This window comes from Telopea speciosissima, chromosome 7 (genome assembly GCF_018873765.1).
Source record: "Telopea speciosissima isolate NSW1024214 ecotype Mountain lineage chromosome 7, Tspe_v1, whole genome shotgun sequence".
Classification (NCBI taxonomy): domain Eukaryota; kingdom Viridiplantae; phylum Streptophyta; class Magnoliopsida; order Proteales; family Proteaceae; genus Telopea; species Telopea speciosissima.
Window position 1 is genome coordinate 9686582 of NC_057922.1, and position 22593 is coordinate 9709174.

At 37.5% G+C, this 22593-nt stretch overlaps 3 protein-coding genes across 3 annotated transcripts; 2 read left to right on the forward strand and 1 right to left on the reverse strand.

Annotated features, from left to right (window-relative positions):
- The first annotated feature begins 30 nt into the window (after window positions 1-30).
- Window positions 31-1148, forward strand: LOC122668103 (MDIS1-interacting receptor like kinase 2-like). The gene is made up of 2 exons (XM_043864672.1): window positions 31-280; window positions 669-1148. The coding sequence occupies exons 1-2, from the start codon at window positions 31-33 to the stop codon at window positions 1016-1018; spliced, it is 600 nt and encodes a 199-aa protein (XP_043720607.1). The 3' UTR covers window positions 1019-1148.
- A 7793-nt stretch (window positions 1149-8941) lies between these two features.
- On the forward strand, window positions 8942-12058 carry LOC122668101 (amino acid permease 3-like). Its single transcript, XM_043864666.1, has 6 exons — window positions 8942-9051; window positions 9934-10060; window positions 10152-10385; window positions 10487-10580; window positions 10686-10900; window positions 11009-12058. Exons 1-6 carry the CDS (start codon window positions 9046-9048, stop codon window positions 11818-11820), a joined length of 1488 nt encoding a protein of 495 aa, XP_043720601.1. The 5' UTR covers window positions 8942-9045; the 3' UTR covers window positions 11821-12058.
- Window positions 12059-20329: 8271 nt separating this feature from the next.
- LOC122668197 (MDIS1-interacting receptor like kinase 2-like) lies at window positions 20330-22002 on the reverse strand. Its single transcript, XM_043864790.1, has 2 exons — window positions 20952-22002; window positions 20330-20714 (listed from the first exon to the last, which is right to left on the reverse strand). The coding sequence occupies exons 1-2, from the start codon at window positions 22000-22002 to the stop codon at window positions 20380-20382; spliced, it is 1386 nt and encodes a 461-aa protein (XP_043720725.1). The 3' UTR covers window positions 20330-20379.
- Window positions 22003-22593: the final 591 nt, after the last annotated feature.

The following is a 22593-nucleotide window of genomic DNA, read 5'->3' on the forward strand; positions in this document are numbered from 1 at the left end:
GAGAGGGGAAGCTTATCTAAGATCCTAAGCATGGACGAAGAAGCGGTAGAATTGGATTGGACTAAAAGGGTTAATATCATTAAAGGTGTAGCCCAGGCTCTAGCTTACTTGCACCATGACTGCTCACCCCCAATCATTCATCGAGACATATCAAGCAACAATATTTTGTTGGATTTAGACTTTGAGCCTCATGTCTCAGATTTCAGCATTAGTAGATTTCTAAAGCTTGATTCATCTCATTGGACAACTCTTGCAGGAACATATGGATATTTTGCACCAGGTCTCTCTCTCTCTCTCTCTCTCTCTCTCTCTCTCACACACACACACACACACACGCACACGCACACGCACACACAATTTAATCATTGTGTATAAACTTTAGAATGTACCAATACCTAGAAACTCTCTTAACCTTTAAGTCTATTGATCAAAGTAGAGTTGGTGACTCTCAAGTCTACTCATGAGTCATCAAATCCTTACAATTTCAAAATAAATATGAACCATTATCTATGTTTGCTACATGTTACACCTAAGGTATTAAACAAATCTATCCAAATTTCAAATGCCATTTTTTTTTTTTGCACCACATGGTATAAAATAGCCATATTGTAGGTGTGAGAAACCACTTTTTATTTTGATTAATTTTATTTGTTTTACTTATTCTGCAGAACTTGCTTACACAATGAGGGTGACTGAAAAATGTGATGCCTATAGCTTTGGTGTGTTAACATTTGAAGTGATGATGGGAAAGCATCCAGGAGAACTAATCCCCACTTTGTCATCATTATCCTTTTCATTGCCATTTGTTGAACAAAACATACTATTGAAGGATATAATTGACCAGCGCATCTCACCCCCCATAAATCAAGTTGCTGAGAAATTGGCTTCGATTATGAAGTTGGCATCTTCTTGTTTGCATGCAAATCCACAATCTCGGCCAACCATGCAACATGTGTCAAGAGCTATCAATTTGCAGTGTTTCCCAAAGCAACTCTACACATTGAATCTTGAGATGTGAATTTAGTCAAAGAGATGAAGAATTTGTGTTGTTTAAGCCCGTTCACCCTTTTCCTTCTTGTGTGCCTAGTATGTTGTGAAGAAGGCGGTTTGTTTGTCATGCATTTTAAACACATTATTGTGAAAATTCCTATTATGTGAGGTCATGATAATTTTGTATGTTTTTGTCATGTTTGCCTTGTTTTTATCTATATGTTTGTTCTATATATAATGTTCAAGGGTATTAGTTCGAGTGTATGAATTTTGTGTTCATTGTCTATGATAGCTATACAACTCTTTTCACTCTTGACAAGATATTAACCATTTAAAATGGTTTATTTATTTCACTTGCTTTAAATTTAGGTATTTTTAAAACTAATTAAAAATAGGAAAAAGTTTCTTTGAACCGCTAGGATAGGGTATGCTAGCACCTTTGTGTCTATATATTCTTAGTGTTATATCATTGGCCAATAACAATATTTGGTATTCTTCAAGAGACTAAGAAATTCCTCACAAGGCAAATTCAAATAAAAATATGGGTGAAACAATTGTATTTTTTGGCATTGATATTCATAGAGACGGAAAATTTTGTGCCTTGAGCTTATCTCAGAAAACATGAATAGAGTAGGTGTTTGAAAGACTTTAGATAAAAAGTTGTTCTCCATCTTTTATTATTAAAGGAGATAAATTTAACTATTGAGAATAATAGTTAGTGGATTATTATTTTTAAAGAAGAGGGTTCTCTGAGCAAGTGGCATGGAGGAATACATCGATGAGGTGCGATAATACGATTAACTACAATGTAATCTACTCAACCAATACAATAAAGATGCCTTCCCACTTTGGGTATGAAACAAAAAATCACTTGGGATTGCATGTATCCATCACCTTAACCCATTTCAAGTTGTAAACAAGTGAACTTCTTTGGATCACTTCTAGTTCTTAGAAAGTAGTTTTCTTTTATTTTGCTTTCAAAATACTTTTGTATGGGTTGGGGTGTATGAGTGTTTGAGAGAGTTTTCTCGTTTGGGTTGGGGTAAGGTGGCTATATCACCCCCCCCCCCCACACTTGTATCTGTTTCTTATTTTTCTACTTTCATTAATAAAAATTTAGGGGCTTTCCCGGTCCCAGATAATATTCGGGATTAAAAAAAAAAAACTCAACAATTTTTTTTGTTGTTGGCATGTATCCGAGATGCAAGCCCAACTCAAAACCTGTAAAAAAAATTCACTGTGGGTTCTTCTGAAGGGCCCATCACAATTGGGTAGAAAGGGCCATTCAAATAGCTGCCATATGGCCTATCAAATAGTTGCGTGCGGTAAAAATTTGACCTGGGCTGGCCCAAATAACAAGTGTTTTAAAAACTGATCATGGACCTAAGGCTTAAATCTATTAAAGTAATAGAGCCACCCACAGGTCACAACCTTAGCATTAGAAGCATGGGCTCATAAGGATGTAATGTAATCATGAACTTTGAAAATGTTAACTTAATGGGCCTAAGCCTTAAAATCTATTAAGTAATAAAGCTACCCAGAACCTTAGTATTTTTTTTGTTGAGCTTGAAAATGTTAACTTAAGCGCTTCCCCTCACCCCCCAACTCTTTTTTTGAGATTCTATTATGCAGGTCACAGGGACCCGGACAGTCTTGTTGCTGCCGGCCGGCCGGCAGCCATAAAGCACCATACTGCAGTCACGGGCTGGCCTGCGGCTTTCGGCCATGGCCCTGCACAGCACAGGGTTTGAGGGGGGTAACATATGCCAAATCCAAATCTCTACTGATTAATACAAAGACAACATAGTATCCCAAATCCACCAAATCACACCAAACAAGCGAATAAATTACCTACCACCAGTTTAAAATAGCCAATACATACTTGCAGTGATAAAGTTTGATCTGTTGTACCTATGCAAAGTAGAAACCAATTTTTAATTCTCTAAACTCTGAAGGATTCTCTTTAAGTTTTTGTATGCTTTGTTGGTATGTTTGGAGAAACCGCTACCATACCATCCATCCATCCATTATAGCATATGTTTTATAGGTTTGATTTTAAGATTTCGATAACTCTTTTTCAGTCTTGCCCAGATCCCATATATATTCTAAGTTTTGGACCTCTTACATTGCAGTAAAATGGCCGGGCACCATCATTTCTTTCAGTTAGTGCTTCAAGTCTTCATGAAGGCTCAAGATATTTTAAAGTATATATGAAAGCGCGCAATCATCGATTATTTCCTTTTAAGGGAGAGTTGGCGGGCCACTATATGTCTCTCAGTTCCATGCCTTAAAATAATTCCGATAGCTTCTGCCCACCCCTTAGGCTTAGGTAGAAGAAGTTCTTTTCAAGACTTTTTAACCTTCCCAAACTTGGATGCATGCATGGGTTTTTTTAATAATTCGATAAGGGCTAGAAGCGTTTGGTTCTTATCAACTTTCTCTGCTTTTGGGACCTTTTTGAGACCTTAACAAGTTCCAACCCATCACCGCCACCTCACAATTTTTGGTTCTTTGTGAGTAAATTGGTTCATATTGCTTCAATCCCTTGGATCACCAACACGTGTTAAGGTCAAAGAAAGAATCTGTTTGACCTGAGGGAATCCCACATGATAGGGTAGGTATCGGAAAACGGTTCAGATTCTTGCTGACAAAGATTGATACCTACCCCAAGCGTACAATTGTACAAACACCTGGCAGGCACCGCCGATTCGCTGCGTTCTGATAGTCAAATCCGAGTCCTCATAGATGATGGTGAGAGAGAGATCGATCTACCAGTCTACCACTGCCAGAATAGATATTTATTACAAGCGCATAATTTTACAAACACCTGGCAGGCATAGGCCGATACGCCGCGTTCTGACTTTGGAGTGAGTCAAATCCGAGTCTTCCTAAGGTGATGTGAGAGAGAGAGAGAGAGAGGGGAAAAGAGTGTGAAAAACATTTAACACAGACTTAGGGCTGTAAGTGTCTGTGGGGCCATTCTCGGAGATGGGCACTAATGAATAATGATGAGAATATGGAATAAAAAAATAGGGGATAGGAAGAGTTGACCGACGCATCTCTTTGTGAAGTCTCGACGACTTCAAATGCTTCTTTTCCTACAATCGTCTTCTGGTAGGTCCCACTCCCGCCCACTAAAAGACATCAGGTTTGACGATATACCATCCATTGAGGAAGATAAGAAAGATCCGGCGGCTGATACTGAAAGATTCGACTTTCCTTCATCCTCCACCCTTGGTTTCCTAATCACTCCCCTCCACCCATCATTGATCTCATTTTCAGCTAATAATATAGGAAAGAGATCGCAGCGTGAGCTTCTCTAGAGCCTCGGGCATTGACCAATGGGAGTGCACGTGTAAGCATCGTCTTATGCAAGATTTTTGCCTTTTCATAGAGGTAGTGCAATGTTTTCACATGCTTCTGTGTCTAGACCCACGAGCCACATCAGCCACGCCAGCCACGCGAGAGTCCGGATCCTCTCCAACGTGCACGTACCCCAAAGCTAGCGCCCAGCCATACACACTTGCATGCTAGAGAAGATTTTTACACACCACGGGACCAAATAGCGTTCTTTTCCCTTAATAATATATTCTGACCATAATCTTCTCTTATATACAAATCAAGAGGATATAACTTCCGAGGGGTCTATGACCACTGGTGTCTAGTGGCAACTTGTTCTACTACTTCCACTTTCACCTGTCCTGTTGGCTTCTCACACAACAAAACCCTACACCTATAGCATCAAACATCATCTTTGTTACTATTAATTTTGTGGTTAGGTTGGAAGCTCAAGGTCCTTAAAGTCCTTTAGTTTGAAATTTGAGACATGTTTGGTTACCATTATTAGTTCTAGTTTAATAACTAAATAATCATCAGTGATCGGTCGGATTACAATTTTGTTTTTACTATCTAAGTTTATGAAGAAACTATAACATAATTTTTTTTCATTTTTGTTGCTTTCTTTATAGATTAGGGTAGCGGTTACCTAACTTATGTCTAAACTATAGTCTAATCATGTTTCATTTTTGTTGCTTTCTTCAAAGTTTAGGGGTTTGGGGTGTTATAGGGGGAGGAGAATACTTAAGATCATAAACTTTAACTTAATCTAGAAACAACCACTCTGTGAAGCAGGGTAAGGTTGCGTACATTATGACCCTCCCCAAACCCCGCAGTGATTAGAAGACAGACCTTGATGTAACGGTAAAGTTGCTCCTTTAAGACCTACAGCCTCTCTGAGAAGCAGGGGTAAGACTGTGTACATTATGATCCTCCTCAAAACTAAAGGGTTGCCATTTCCCGACTAGGTCCTAATGGCCGCAGGTTCGAGTCTAGTTTACATGCATTTTTAACTTTATTTTGATATGAATCAATTTTCATGAGAAAAGAAACTACTTTCATGAAGTATTGCATTCAATAAGATTCAAAGCTATGTCACATAGTTTTTGTGATTAGAATTTTATGACTAGAAGAACAAAAAATTTATAAAAAAACAGAAACATGAGCTAAGCATTAAATCCCCCTTTAGGAGGAAGAACGCCACCTGGTCACGTAACACACCCCTGGTCATAACCATCTTTCCAAGGGGGTGCAATGGTAATTTTGTATGCCCTGTAATAGTCAACATAGTTCTAAAGATGGGATCTGAAGTCCACATTTTAGGTGCCTTAACGACGAATTAAATCACCGTATAGTAATTAGAAGGAATTAGGGATGAGTTGAGCTATCCTTATGTTGATTATTACTAGGGTTTTTAACAAAATCTAAGCAGTTTCTGATTAAAAAACAAACACAAAACAAAAGAGTGAACTAATCAATTACACTTTTAGTTTACAATATTGTAAGTCCTTAAAAGTTAACAGGCAATGACTCATTCAATAATTTTGAAAAATTGTATGGTAAAGAAGTGGTAGTTCATGAACATCTGATTCAAGCAATAGTCACCCTCACAAGAAAGAACTCTGATAGAAAATCATATATTGGTTTATACGTTTCGTGTCTGTTTCTGAATCCGATTCCTGATTAATGTGAATCACTTATCCAAGAGAATGAAAATAATTTTGTCTTGATGCTTCATTTGGGTCTTCAAAGTTAAAAAACAAAAAGAACAACAATCCCCATCAATAACTATCAAAGTATAGCAAAAATTTTTGCAAACCAGACAACCAAAACTTTTGTATTTAGCTTCAAATCCATAATTGATAGATACCCACCATATTGACCAGGAAATTTGTTCTTCCCATGAATGGATGCTTCATAGGAATTCTGTTTAAGCAACCTTAATCATCTAATTTTAGAGGTGTTTCCCTTTCTAATACATATAAATACTTAGTAAAATTATTTTTGACAATCAGATTAATGGACATTTTTGGTGGGCCATAAGTCCATAACCCATTATTAGAGCAGACTGGTCCATCAATCAGATGATCCATGTGAATGGGCATTGCTTAATTGGGATTGAAAGAGGGAAAAAAAAGAGAATGCCCATATCCATGCAAGCCATATGCTTCCTCTTTTGAGTATTTCACTTTGAGAAATAAAATATGAAAAGTGGAAATAAATAAATGGAAACCATGAAACCTTTTCTATGAGGAGTGGATACAAGTTGAGAGGAAGTGAGGTAGTTAAAGACTTAAAAAGCCCATTTCAGATATTTTTGCCTATTGTTTTTTAATACACTGGTGGGTCTAATCAGGCGTGTGGAGACCAACCCACCTAAAGGCCACTACAAAGGGCAAAAATAGTCATCCCAAATGTTCATTTAGAGGCACTAACTTATGGGTTTTTCTCCCAAGTTCACATATTGAAATAATTTTAGATTTATCTTAAGAGTACCGTTTTGACTGTTGTGTGATCAACTTGATTTTCTTCCTTAAACAAAATCCTCAGAACTAATTAAACAGATTTTCAATGTATTTATAAGATAAGTAATTGTTTCAACTTGCAAAGACACAGTCATTTCTTGTATCTTCTTTTGAATCTTCCTTCTTAATTTATACAGATTAATATGTTGTGGATTAATAAGTAGATCTTAATAATGGAATTGGGGTCTTACTTGTTATGCTTCTAGGACCCACAAATGCTTGAGGAAGGATTAACATTAGACTGATTGTCAATTCTTATCGTATAAAACTTTGTCCTTATTAATTAATATATAATTCCATTGCCTAAACATTACTATTCATCCACTTAATTCTAAACCAGTAAGAGAGAGGGCTGGTTGGGTTTTTTTTATTTGGGGTCAAGAATAGAATGATTATCAATTTATGATTAGGTTACTTCGCGCACGGTTGGAAAGTACGGACTTTATTTGCTTCAAATTGTCTTAGTTGGATTGAGTTAATGAGAGATTAGGAATTTAGAAACACCAACTTGTGAAGTATTGATTTAGTTAGGCAGGGAGGCAGGCAGCCCTGTTGGGGTTCCATGGGAAGGCAGAAGTAATAAGCCAACATTGGATGTGAGTAGCCCGATGTGGAGACTTCTAGGTACTTGGACTTTCTGTCCTTAGCGGCTTGCTTTTGAGGACGAGTTCTGCTCTAAGAGTAGTATACCCTAAGAGTATTGAAACAAAATTAGGATTATCTGATCAAACTGATTTGGAAGTTGTGTCATTTCCTATTTTCTATAACAAACAACAACTCAGCCTTCTCCAAATTAAATGGGGTCGGACATGGATCCTTGCCTTCCAAATAGAATCCATGTAAAAGGGTTTGAATAAGGTTTTTTTTTTTCATCCTTTATCTGGGTTTGGGACTGGCAGCAAACCCATATCCTACTTGCTGAAGTCCTTATATTGAACTGTTATTAGCATTAAGCAACTATGCTATGAGATTCTGTAACTTCCTGTTTAGTGATTCTAAATTGTGTAATCATCATCAAGTGGTCTTCTTTATTCATTTTTCTAATTGATCCTCCACTTAATTAGATGGTTATAGCTCAAAGACAGTTAGTTTATTCGGCTAATTCCTTGAACAAACAAGGACGGTTGAAATCTTTCCTTAAGTAATCAAAATTCTTATAGAACAATCTGAATTCACTTATTGGAGCTTTTCTGATCAACCACTCTTTGAAAATAAAATAATCTGCACTTTATCTAAAAGTGGTCTAACACTAAGCTAATGGGTGTCTTGTTATTGAAATCCTGATAAGTTTAAATGGCTAATGCTGTGCTCTGCTTGATCTACCGCATTTGAAATTCTCCCCCCCTCCCCCTCTAGTTCAACAGAATTGATTCCTCCTACGTATAAAAAGGGTGTATCCAGTGCACGAGACTCCCGCCATTGCGGGGTCTGGGAATGTCATAATGTACACAGCCTTACCCCTGTTTTTGCAGAGAGGCTGTTTCGAGAATTGGTCCCCTGTCTAATAGAAATAAAATCAAGATTTAATGTTTAATGATTTACCCAAAAAGAGCATTCGAACTTCAAAGATACTCAGAATAAATGGTGTTAAAAAAGAGCCCTTTGTTCACTACTTCATTAATCAGTCCTTAGTCTTTGGGAGCTAAAGAGGGAATTAGATACGATGAGTCCAACTATAGATGGTAATGATTTGTAGTTTAATCATAAACCGATTGAGTGCTCATACCACATTAACACAGACAATCTGTACAATAAAACCAAGCTAAACCACTTCTGGTATTCTCAGGCTTTAAGTTTGTATGAACATTTGGATCGAAAGTGATGAGTTGGGTTCCTTACTTAATGCTTTTGTATACGATATATCCCTGTTCCATTGATGTTCCTGTCAATTGGTCTGTGCACCCAATAAAGATAAGATTTGAAAGTACGAAGGAACCTATTCTATTTTCAGGAAGGATGGAGGGGAGGCCACACACGTGAGTTGAGGGGAAAATAATGGATATGCGAAAGATATAATAATGTAAATATATTTTTTGCTTTTGCTTATGCTTCTCTATATAAACTTAGATGAGTCAGAAGGAGAAGCAGCATTCCCATCTCCCTCTGTAGTTTTAACTCTTCCCTTCATCTGTTCTTCTCTGTTGTGGAAGAAAAAACTCCATTTTCATTAAAGAAGGAAGGGGGAGCTGAAATAATGAAGGTAAGGTCTTAAGTACATTGAGAAGCTATGTTATCAATTTTGCAAGAGATGGGTTTTTTTTTAGGTTCTTATTGATGAAGCAATAAGTAGAATTTTTTATTTTTGTGCCACAGTTTGTCTTTTTTGGTTATAAACTCACTATGGTAGGGGTGAGGTCCCCCTTAAGGAGTAAAGGGTGGAGAGATGGGGTTCCTATGAAGACACTGTGAGAGCTACAGAGAGAGAGAGAGAGAGATCTGATTGTTTGATGGGTAAATGGGAGTAGGTCGTTGACAACAATGTTTTGGGTATTTGGACCACGTGCCTCTCTCTCTCTAGCCTTATTTACACTAGAGTACCAGAATGCCATATATACCCCAGTAAGTCTCCAAGAGACTCCATTCAATTCAGTTGCTTGCTTTTCCCTTCTCTCAGGTTCCTAGACAATACCAGAGTCAGAACAGAAGAGCTCTTTCTCTCTCCCTCTCTCCAATAGCTTTTACTTTTCCTTCATTTTCTCTTCTGCTGGTCCCTTTCTCTGCTATTGTTAAGCTCTGTGAATGCTTGCAGTAATTAGTGAAACATAATTGAGGTACACCCACCTTGCCCAAACTTCAGAATTGTTTTGGGTTTTTGGGATCTTGGGTGGTGAGATAGAGAGACAAATACTGAACTTAAATAGGTGAACTGCAGTAGCAGACCGACCTGTCTTCTCCTACTTCTCTTTTTTCTCTGCTCTAACTGCAATTTTCATCCATTTCATGCCCTTTTCTTAACATATTAGTTACTAACAGTGACTGCAAATCCATTTTCCAATAAATTTAATAGAAGAAGCCGAGCTTCTTTTTCTATCTTTTTATTTTTCCCTCACAAAAAGCTAATCTGTGTTGGTCTATTTCAAAGATGGGGGAGAATGCTGCCACCAAGAACCATCACCAGCAACACCACCAAGTTTTTGATATCTCCTTAGATGTCCCTCCCAAAGCTGGCTCCAAATGTTTCGACGACGATGGCCGTCTCAAGCGAACAGGTACTTTGGAATAACTTCAAATTCCTCACAAAAGGTTGGTGCTTCGCTTCTCTGTTTTGTTACTAAAAAAACTGTTTTTCCTCTGAAACAGGAACTGTATGGACTGCAAGTGCCCACATCATAACCGCAGTGATAGGCTCTGGAGTGCTGTCCTTGGCATGGGCCATAGGTCAGCTGGGATGGATTGCTGGTCCTACTGTGATGTTCCTCTTCTCCTTTGTGATTTACTACACTTCAGCTCTCCTTGCCGATTGCTACCGGTCCGGCGACCCAGACTCCGGGAAGAGAAACTACACTTATATGGAGGCTGTTCGATCCAACCTTGGTATATGATCTTGATTCTTTCGCTTTCTAAATCTTATTAACAATTGGGTTCTTTTCTGATCTTCTAAAAGGTTCTCTCTTTTTTATTTTATTCTTCCTCAGGTGGGTTTAAGGTCAAGATTTGCGGACTAATTCAGTACCTGAACCTTTTTGGTGTCGCTATTGGATACACTATTGCAGCATCTATAAGCATGAAGTGAGTTGAATTGAGGCCAAAATTATCTTTTATCTCTCATTTCTAAAGCTTTTTCAAGAATTTCTGGTTTAATGGTTTTCTTCTTTGTTGGGCTTCAAATGACAGGGCTATTAAGCGGTCAAATTGCTTCCATGAGACAAGAGGAAAGAGCCAATGTCAGATGTCAAGCAATCCATACATGATCATGTTCGGAATTGTAGAAATTTTGTTCTCCCAAATCCCTGATTTTGATCAGATATGGTGGCTCTCCATTGTCGCAGCTGTTATGTCCTTCACTTACTCTACAATTGGTCTGGCGCTTGGAATCGCTAAAGTTGCAGGTTTGAATTTTGAATTTTAAATGCCTTTTGTTTCTCTTCTTCCATGGAATCATTTACACAAGTTCTTTGAACCAAACTGAAGCTCTTATCTTCTTCCTCTGCAACCAGAGACTGGGAAATTCATGGGAAGCCTCACTGGAATAAGCATCGGCGCCGTCACCAGCAACGGCACCGTCACTGAGACCCAGAAGATATGGAGAAGCTTCCAAGCACTGGGAGACATCGCCTTCGCTTACTCTTACTCGATAATTCTGATTGAAATCCAAGACACAATCAAGTCCCCACCTTCAGAAGCCAAGACGATGAAGAAAGCAACCCTTGTCAGCGTTGCAGTAACGACTCTGTTCTACATGCTCTGTGGTTGCATGGGCTACGCAGCATTCGGCGACGCAGCACCCGGAAACCTTCTCACTGGTTTCGGATTCTACAACCCATATTGGCTTCTTGACATTGCTAACGCCGCCATTGTAATTCACCTAGTCGGAGCTTACCAGGTCTACTGCCAACCCCTGTTCGCCTTCATCGAGAAATGGGCAATAAACAAGTGGCCCAAGAGTGAATTCATCACAAAAGATATCAAAGTACCACTCCCAGGTTTAAAGCCTTACAATTTGAACCTCTTCAGATTGATTTGGAGGACTCTGTTCGTTATTGCAACCACAGTCGTTTCAATGCTTCTTCCCTTCTTCAATGACATAGTTGGAATCCTCGGAGCTTTTGGGTTTTGGCCACTCACTGTTTACTTCCCAATTGAGATGTATGTGGCGCAGAAGCAAATACCCAAATGGAGCTCTCGGTGGATTTGTCTGCAAGTCCTCAGCTTTGCTTGTCTGGTCATTTCAATTGCAGCTGCTGCCGGTTCCATTGCAGGGGTTATGCTTGATCTCAAGGTGTATAAGCCATTCAAGACCACTTACTAATCTCAGATTGTCATAGTTGTCGTCAGTTCGTCGACATTGAATTACCTGTTAAAGGCTGAGAGTTAAGAAAAATTAAATCCTGTTGGATTCCACAACTACTGCTAATGTTCATAAAAGCCTAAAGGCGGTGGTGGTGGTGGGGTGGGCTTGCTTGTAATTTTTAGTTTTCTGTTTTACTTTGTAAGATTAAAGAATGAGAAGAATGCTGAATCGTGTTTCGTTACGCTGAATTCAAAGTGTCCTGTTTTGTCAACTTTGCGGAGGAAATTAAAAAATAGAGAGAGAGGTTGGGAACCTGGTTAGACCAGAATGAACTGGTTAGGCCGGATGAACAAAAAACTGGACCCCTTTGTGGATTAGACCTGTATGCTCTTCAGTGATGGATTAAAACAAAATATTGAACCCAAGACATGAGATGAGATTACTGATAAGATATTGACCAGGGCTGACCATCCGGTTGACCCATGTCGCACCAATTTGTAGTTTTTCTTAAAGAGAGAACTGGTATTGGTTGGTTCAAGCTCGAAGGATGGTGGTCCAACTGATTCAATCGCTCAGTACGACAATCAAACCTAGGTATTCTTAAAAATTGTTGATCATTCAGGTTTTTAGGTTGTAAATCCGAGCGGTTGAGGATGTGGTCCAATTATTTGGTTCAATGACCTTTAAAAACAGATTTGTGGAGATGTTTGGTTTTGATCAAACCTTTTTTAATGCCTATATTAGGAAGGGTTTACTAAACCAGCGCCTTAGTTTTTCCACGTGGAAGGTGATGTGGTAATTTTGACTATACAAATATCAAGATAGTGATATGAATTGGCCACTTGATCAATTTTAGATTCAAATTCAATCATTTTTCTTTCTCATGTTTATGTTTATATACTCTTGCTCTGAATTTTCTATTATTTTATTTTGTCACTTGGTAAATTCCATTTAGATTTAAATTTGACAAGTGATCAAAAACCTTATTGGTGTCTAGTTTTGGAATTAGTCATATGCAAAACCTGGTACTAGCATAGAAATATCCTTTAGACCTAGACCCTAATTAAACTAGGGAAACAATTTATATTTTATATTAAAATATATAATGATAAATTTTAGGCTACAATACCCTCACACCAATGCGGGGCCAATGAGAATGCACATAAGGGCATCCAATAGGGATGAGATTTTTTTAATTTATGATGGATAGATTGATTATTTCGCCCTTCTAGTGTGAGCATAAGCACCATGCAACCTCACAAGCTATTTTTCTTCTTAGGCTTGAATTTATTAATTGTTATTTAATTCACTTTTTGTTTTTGTTGGACATAGGAGGGGTATCTGACTTTAGGCCAACTAAATCCCCCCTGAGATCGTACATGACCCCGTGATACACATGAACCAGGAGTTTTTGGACCCTAGTGAGCCTCAGGCGGTTATTTAATTCACTTTTTAACATTATAGCCAACATTGGTGATCTCAGCCACCCAATCAGGGTAGTTCGTACGAAACCTATAATTGTGGATGGCATCCAAAGTTTTTGGTGATCCAACATGTGGGACCCACTTGATCAGATGCTTATTAGAGTTTGAACCATAGCAAGGTTGTGATGTGATATTGAAAGGGGGTGGGGAGGGAATCTAAGCGGTAGTGTTCATTGATGGAATCGTGAAAGGTTTAATTTTTGGCATATATTGACCAATGGATCAAATCAGTTGGCCCACCGAGTTGGAACGAAGGGTAGAAAAGTTGGAGGTTAGAAAATCTGATCCGAGGGAAATCTATTTTGTGATGGACCTTTATCCCCTCAAGTATAGTACATTGTCAAGTGTACCAAAAAGGTACATCTGACGGTGCACATGCACTTGTGGGAGTGTTTTAAACAAAAGCATTTTTGGGATGCACGTTAGGAACTTTTGAGTTTTGATGGATGGAATGATGTTTCTGGCTAATTCTTATCGTCAAATAGAGATTCCTTTCCCCTCTCTCTCTCTCTCTCTCTCTCTTTTACGTAGAAATCATGGTTTAAGACGATATGGTATCAGATCACCCATATTGGCAATATGTATCATCTCTCTCTCTCTCTCTCTCTCTCTCTCTCTCTCTCTCTCTCTCTCTCTCTCTCTCTCTCTCTCGTAGCAATCATGGTTTAAGATATTGGCATCAGATCGCTCATATTGGCAATATGTATTGATTTTGCTAGTCATCAATCCGGTACCGATACCATTAGACAAGGTGTAAAACATTAAAAAAACCTGTTTTTTTTTGTAAAGAAAATGAGGTGCAAATTTATTGGAGATTGATCCATGTTATTACCATGCACTAAAACCATGATAGAAAAAGGAATTTTATTCTAATAATAAGCAAGGGTAAATTTTACCAAGAAAAAAAGAAGGAAAATACGATTGTTGATAGGGTTGTGTACAATAATACAATATGAATGCTCTACGCAAAGTTCATTGGATTGCATCTTGCTGTTGTACTTCTAGTAGTATCTATTATATGACTATTAGGTGAAACAGGTAAATCACATTTTTCTGTACTTATGTGTTAAGTTTGAATCAACATAAATTCACTATCATTACTATTGAATCAAGGATAAAACGAATGAACTACCACACAATTTGTATGTATTTCCTATTTTCCTTAATGTATATGTAAACTTCGGTATAAATTGTGTGATACTTCATTCATTCTATGCTTGATTTAGTGGTAGAGTTGGAGTAGAGTCAAACTTGGACATGAAAGGCATAACAGGGGAGAGTGGGGTGGTTTATATCAAGGAAACACACATAGATTGTGTGTAACTCATTCATTTTATCTTTCATGGTGTCAAAATGAAGTAAGAACAAAAAAAAGTTCGAATAATCATGTGCAGTTAAAAGTATGTTAAAAATATGCAATAAAAGATTGGTCATATAATTGATTTAGGGTCATTAATTTGACATTCTATTTCTCATTAATTGGTTTGGGAAACCTATCAATCAAAAGAAATGATATGAATTGTACAAAAGTTCATATCTAATATAAAACATTGAATAAACATCATTTCTCTCAACATCTTTAAGAAAATGTAATACAAAAAATACTTTATCAAAAGTTTAATCGTGTACTTACATATATTGCAACATATTAAATATATGGGGGATCATTCTCTGCAGGGAAACATAGTCTCTACGCGTGCGTGGGCCAATGAAAGCACTCTGAACAACATCGTGATCAACTCTAACCCCACTCCACAACCCACGGTTGAGTCTGCTGAGACTCTTGCACTTAGAGAGAAGGTGGAGAAGTTAGAGATGTGGAAGCATCATGGGATTAGGATTTTCGCTTTTCATTGGGGGTGGGGCGGTCAATTTGCCCCTCCTCCAAACACAACCCACATTGTGTTTGGGCGTAAGCGATGCACTTACCAACAAAAAGCTTTTCTCCATAATATACATAGATAAACCGTTTGAACAAATCAGAAAACTCAAGTACTAAATCGATTTTTCATTCTCGAATGATAAAATTAGTTTTTTTTTTTCGTCTGAAAATACGAAATTGACCTAGAATATGTTTAAAAAATGCAAACCAAACACAACCCTAGTATTTCCATGGCCAATTCGCCATACGATCTCCCATGGCCGGAGTAATGAGATCAACTAGTCTTCTTGAATCCACCAGCATTTCAACGTTTGTCATTGCAAGGTTCAACATTTGTTGCAATCCTTTGCTTTAGATATTTCGCTTCCAGCTAATCAGGTCCTCTGCTTTTTTTTTTGTTTTTTTTGGTGGGGGAGAAGAAACTCAGGGTCCTTGTTTGGTAGGTATCCCATCGCTATCCTTGGGATGCTGCAGCACGAGTTTCTAGTTATGTTCATGACCTGAATCCGTGAGTGGGTTTTCTCATTATTCCTGTTCTTCCAAATACAGCACCTTGGAAGAATAATAGTTTTCCTTTTTTGCATTTGCTTATTTAATTAGATAATTAAGGTTAGGGCAAGAGATTGTTGTCTGATCATGTAATGCGTCAGTATGGGGGCTAATGAACTATATGAATGAATTTTTGTCTTTTTTTTTAAATTTTATTTAAATTGAACAGTAATTTCATGGTTCTGTGCCTAGGCTTAGAAACCACGCGACCAATAAACATTCTTTTTCCTCAAGCAGTGTATGCTTACATATGAGAGGATACATGAAATTTTACATGCCGTTAGTTAACATCATTTCCTAACCCTCAAGGCTCAAGCTGTCAGAGTTTGCAAATAATCATATCATTCCAAGTGGCCAAAAACATAACATGCGTTGATCTACTTTGAGTAGGTGTGTCAACATAGTTCTCTTTTCTATTAGTTTGTTTTTTCTTCCCAATTATACCGCAGCCCTATTGTTCTTCAATTAATTATGTATATAACAACTAAGATTTTGTGGTAAATAAACTATTCTTTTTAAGAAATTTTTTTCCTTCACCCACAGAAGACGGATCTTCCACCATCCCAACATTTATAAACTCCTACATGATTTTAGTATCTTTCCAAAACACCCTCATGATACGCTCTCCCACCCATCCAACACCTACATTGAATGAGACTCCATTCACCGTGCGTGGAGGAAAATTCGGTCCTCGAGCTTCCATTCAAAATGAAGGTAAAGTAATTTTAAGAAAAAGTTAAATTCAACCCACTTAAAATAATACCAACCAATATTTGGTTCAATTAGGGTAGTTCCTTATGATCCTAATATGCATTAGAGAAGCCTAACTACTAACTTAAGATCTTTATCCTTTTTGGAACCCCACCCCTTTTTCCCTAACCCGGTCAAACAAAACCAAAACATCGTATGTTACCAACAAGGGACACTTTAAAGTTTTTTTTTTTTTTTTTTTAATTTTTTAATTTTATGAAAGCGTAATCACAAACCACATACCAATCCCAAAAGGTTAACTGACTTGTAGGACCGTAGAATGGTAAATATACACAACACACACCATACTCATACACCGGATGTGGGTCTAAACCCACACACCCCTTCTTTTTAGGGACACTTTAAAGTTTGATTGCTAGCTTAAGGCCCAGTTTGCCAACCCTACCTACTTACATGTTCCTTCATTGAACCCTTATTGATGCTTCTCATACACTTGATCTCTCTCACACACCAGAATTGATGAGTTGTCGCCCAATTCAATTAAAGGTAACGAAGAACAAACAAAATAAACACTTGACCATGGGAGGGTTGGGCTTTGGGCATACACCACACACACCCTCCCTCCAAGGCCTTGAAAACCATGGCATGATAGAGATCTTTCAATAAAGTTATTGCAACCCTAGGCTAATCCCTACATGGGTAGGGTGGTCCCTGTTAACTGCATTTTGAATGAATTAGGTCTCTCTGTTATAGTTTATGATTGCCAAAAGCTTTCAAATGATCTAAATTCTTAAAATGAAAATGAGCCAATCTTTAAAGCTTTATTAAGCATGCTTTGCCAAAACCAGGCTTTCTTCTGCTAATTAAACAATGGTTAAGAGGTTGCGAAGCTCACAAAATAAGAAGTTTGGCCTTCCAATTCCCAAAAAATTTAGATTTATTACAAAACGACACAATTAATATACAATCTCGATAGCAGAAAAATGATGGGATTTTGTGCCCATTTAGGATCTACTACTTATAAACTGCATAACAATTAAACAAGTTACCAAAAACCAAACACAACTTTAGGTTCAAACAATGTAATTTTTCTCAATTCTGCAAGGACAGTGTGAAGAAACAGCTCTAGCTAGGGTGGCAGTTGATACCTGTGACCATATGTTGCACTGTCTCGATCCTAAAGCCTTAACATACATAGTTGGTAAGGTTAGCCTCGGCAAGGTCATTACAGCTCCCAATGAAATATCTGGTCATCTAATGGGCTTGTTAGTGTTTGAGGCTTTAATGGAGTCAGGAGTCCACCTGTGCCTTTAGCCCATGGTCTACACCTTTTACCTAAAATTTCTAGGCCCATTTAAACTTTTGTCATGGGTTGGATTTTGTAAACCCACAGCCTTTGTTTAAGGCTGCCGGCCTTCTCTTTAGTAAACAGATTTCTAGGCTTTTGGCAGAGGGGGTGGGGCGGGAGTTGCAGTTGTTAGGGAGGGGGGGGGGGGGGGAGACCGGGAAGGGGAGATGGGGGTATCCGGTTAAGGGTGATGGGTAAACCTGGTCAGCGGGGTAATTTGATCGGATTTTTAAATTGCAGGGGAGGAGGAGAAGTAAAAGTTTAAATGTAGGGGAGTATCAGAAAAGAAGTTTCCAATAGGGGACTTTCAGTAAATATAGGTTAGGTAGAAGGGAGTTCATTCCATCGTTACTGCCAACTTGATGTTTTTTAATCCATAAGACAATTGACTGCAAACCATGGTTCGTAATCTCGGATCGAATTGGTTGATATTGGCCAGATCGGATCGGTATCGATCGTAACCAATCCTATCTAGGTATTGTGAATCGCCATTTGGATCGGATAACCGGATCCGATACATGCATGACTCAAAACCCTTTTTTTTCCCCTTCATTCTTTGAGCCTTCAAATCGCGCTTCACAGATTTGCTAACCTAAAATCCAAAAGAAAAAAGAAGGAATCTTACCGTTTTGACTAGGGAATTGATTGAGGAAATATTTTATTCGATCCATTTAAACATTTATCTTCTTAAGGTGGTTAGGGTTTTAAAAACCAGATTTTTCAACTTTTCTTCTTTCTAAGTTTTTCACGTTGTGATTTATATTATTAGGAGCCTTAAATCGACGAGATAAAAGGAAGTGACCTTATCATGTTTTTCATTAGGAATTAAACGTGGAGTTTTTTTAAGTAATGGCGGTAGCCACGGTAGTGGTTGAGATTGAGAAGGCGAACAAGGTAAACTCAACATAAAAGTAGGGATTAGATAAGCTCAAATAGAAATTAGGCGTGATTACCATTTTTTTCAATTTTTTTTTTTTTTCCTTAAAATTTTAATGTTTTTCTGATCGATACTGGCCGGCTCTAGGACCTTTCCAGTAAAACTGAATTTTTTATAAATTTTGAACAATTCGGATCGATTTTGATCGATCTAGATTGGTATCAAATCGATTTTGGCCTTGACCGATCACAGGACCGATCCCGGGATTAAGAACCTTGCTGCAAACTCTTCACGACTCTACTTAGAACTGTAGATTAGAGTCTTTGCAGGTTTTTCATATGTTTTAACACTTAATTCACAAAACCAGGATCATTGGTTTAACCAATACCTTAACCCACTCCTCCCATGCATCAACAAGTGGAATTGATGTCAATCTCTTAAAAATTGCAAACTGTCCGATGTAACCTTCAGCCTTTAACGATTCAAAATAGGAACCGCTATCAAGAGAGGTACGCGGCCATTAAATTGGATCGCTTCAGCCAACATTTTTCCACGTGTTTAATATTATTCTATAAAGACAAAAAGTGTCAAGAATTGCAAAACTTAATGAATAAGCATTTTGTAACATCTAAAATTAGAACCAGACCGGGCCGGGCTTTGCTCGAAGACTCAATCCTGGTTGGATCGATTCTAATCGCAGGCTTGAAAAATTGAACCTCAATTCATCCTCAGGGTTGAAAAATCTGGCCCAGGTCCTGTTCAAGTCAAGACCAGTCAAAGTTACGGGGCCAAACTTGCATCCCTAGTTACAATCATATTGTATTTTCTCTCTCTCTCTCTCTCTCTCTCTCTCTTCTCGAAGTTTTTTTTATTAAGTCATGCATATACCATAGTATACATTGGAAAATTAATTAAAATCTTCATCTTGAAGAAATCATTCTAATTCTTAATTTTCTATTCAAAAGTCATAACCAGAATCCTATTGATTGTACTGGTCTAATTACTGTTTTCTCTTAATATTTTGATTTGGATGGAAAATGATTACATTATGTATTAACTATAAAGTATAATAGTAAGTGGTTCATTATTTTTTATTTGTTTTAACTTCTAAATTTAAGTCAAAGAAACCATTTTTAAATGGTCATTATCTTTTCATTGTGAGATTTGGTGTTGATTTTGATGGAAAATGATATTAATTTCTGTATTATATTAAAGGAAGTTAGGAAAGGTTTGCATTAGGAAGTCTGATATCTTCATAGATTTTGTATATTGCAATCTCATTAGTGGTCCGATCCTTAGCTCTAAAGAATTGAGAACGTGATTGCAGCATCTATACAAATTATAATTTAGTAGTAAAATTAAATGAACAAGAAGTGAGTGTGAAGAAATTTACAGCCCTAATAGACAATGAACACAAATTTTATGAAATGACATATTTGCTCCTATTGTGGGAGGAGAGAAATAGACATATAGGGAGGATGGAACTCAATCCCTAAACAAAAATAAGACAAACATTTAAAAAAAATACTCATTATAACATGACCAACAAGGAAATAATAAGTATTTTCACAATAATGGTATGAGATACATGACAAAACAAACCTCTTTCTACACAACATAATTGACGGAGAAGAAGAAAAACGATAAACGAGCTTAAACTACATACAAATTCTTCTTCTCTTGGATTGAATTCACATCTCAAGATGATTCAATGGTTGTCCCAAAGTTATTGTGTGGATTTGCCTTTGGGAAACACTGCAAGTTCTTGAGACACTTGTTGCATGGTTGGTCGTGATTGTGGATTTTCATGTAAACAAGAAAATACTAGCTTCATAATTAAAGACAATTCCTCAGCAACTTGATTTATTGGAGGTGAGATGCGCTGGTCAACTATATCCATCAATAATATGATTTGTTCAACAGATGGCAATGTTGAAGAGGATAGTGATGGAAAAGTGGTGATGAGTCCTCTTGGATGCTCTCCCATCATCACTTCCAAAGTTACTACACCAAAACTATAGACATCACATTTTTCAGTCACCCTCATTTTGTAAGCAAGCTCTGCAGAATAAGTAAAACAAATGATATTAGGGGAGAGTTTACAGTATCCGATACCAACAATTCCCATCTCAATCTGATTGATCAAGTGTGGTACTTGCTGAGAATTAAGGGAATGTTGCTGATCGAGTAGACTCCTAAATCACAAACTCTACTTTGGTCAATAAACATAAAATTTAGCGAGTTCTTAGACAAGGATTGAATGGTGTGTGTGTGTGTGTGAGAGAGAGAGAGAGAGACCTGGTGCAAAATATCCATATGTTCCTGCAAGAGTTGTCCAATGGGATGTATCAAGCTTTAGAAATCTACTAATGCCGAAGTCTGAGACATGAGGCTCAAAGTTTGAATCCAATAAAATATTATTGCTCGATATGTCTCGATGAATTATTGGAGGTGAGCAGTCATGGTGCAAGTAAGCTAGAGCTTGGGCTACACCTTTAACAATATTTACCCTTTTATTCCAATCCAATTCTGCCGCTTCTTCGTCCATTCTTAGGATCTTAGTCAAGCTTCCTCTCTCCACATATTCATAAACCAAAAAAGAGTGCCGAATGTGGGAGCAATAACCATAAAACTTCACAACATTTCGATGTCGCACCTCCATCATCATAAGAATTTCATTTCTGAAAGTTTGTTGATCAGAAATCTCGCCATCTGAAGAAGAGGTGATCTTCTTAACAGCTACCAGTTGACCTGATGACAACTCTGCTTTATAAACACTTCCATGTCCTCCCACACCAATGCAATATTTGAGGTCAAACTGCTCAGTTGCTTCAATGATGTCTTGGTATGCTATCATCCCATCATAGTTCCATATTGTAAACATATCTTTGGGTTGTTGGTTTGTAATTGGGTCCTCCTCTTCTATACATCTCTTTCTTCGGCGAAAAAATAAAAAAGTTCCCCCAAGGAATGCAAATATTTGAAACAACAAAATTGCTAAGAGTGATATGATAAGAATCACGGCTTTGTGGATCTTTTTTGGGGTTTGCATTTTGGTTGATGAAGTAATATTGCAAGGTCGCAAACCTGTGACATTGGCGCACAAATCTTTGTTGTGAATAAAAGTTTCCATCGAAGCATTTAGGAAAGCTTGATTATCAGGTAGAGGACCCTCTAGCTCATTGTAAGATACATCAATGATTGTCAAACTGAGCATTGCAGAGAAAGTAGATGGAATTGAACCCAACAGGTTGTTATGAGAGAGATTCAAATTTGTAAGCTTGTCCAAGTTTCCAAGCTGCGAAGGGATCTCTCCTGTGAACAAGTTACCACTAAGGTCCAGTAGCATCTGTAGGGAAACTAAATTACCAATTTCAATAGGAATGCTTTCGTTGAATCTATTACTGCTCAAATTCAAGTAGAGAAGATTTGTGCAATTCCCTAATTGTTTTGGAACTGGTCCCCCTAGATCTGTAGGGAAAATACTAAGACCCAATAAATTGAGCTCTACATTTCCGTATAAATGAAAACTCTTTTTATCTACAAATTTTGTGAAAAAAGCCAAGGGACTTAGGAAGGGACTATATACATTGTTCGGGTATATAAAATTAGGACAGACTCTGCTGACGTATCTAGTGATGTAAGTACTTATTTATATATATCTTTTATTTATATTAAAAAAAATGTCCTTGACATGCTGATGTAACGATTTTTAACCCCAAAAAATTAGAAGTAGCTTGCTAATGCAGATTGGAAAACTCATTCTCCTTTAAGTACGTACGTACTTGAGCCTACGCCATAGCTGGCCGGATAGATGAACTTCCATCTTCAATAGGAGACCTGCAAAATCTACAAACTTTGGATTTACGTGTATAACTAACTAACCTCACACACCTGCCTATGAAGAAGATAATGAAATTGCAGCAGCTAAGAAATCTTG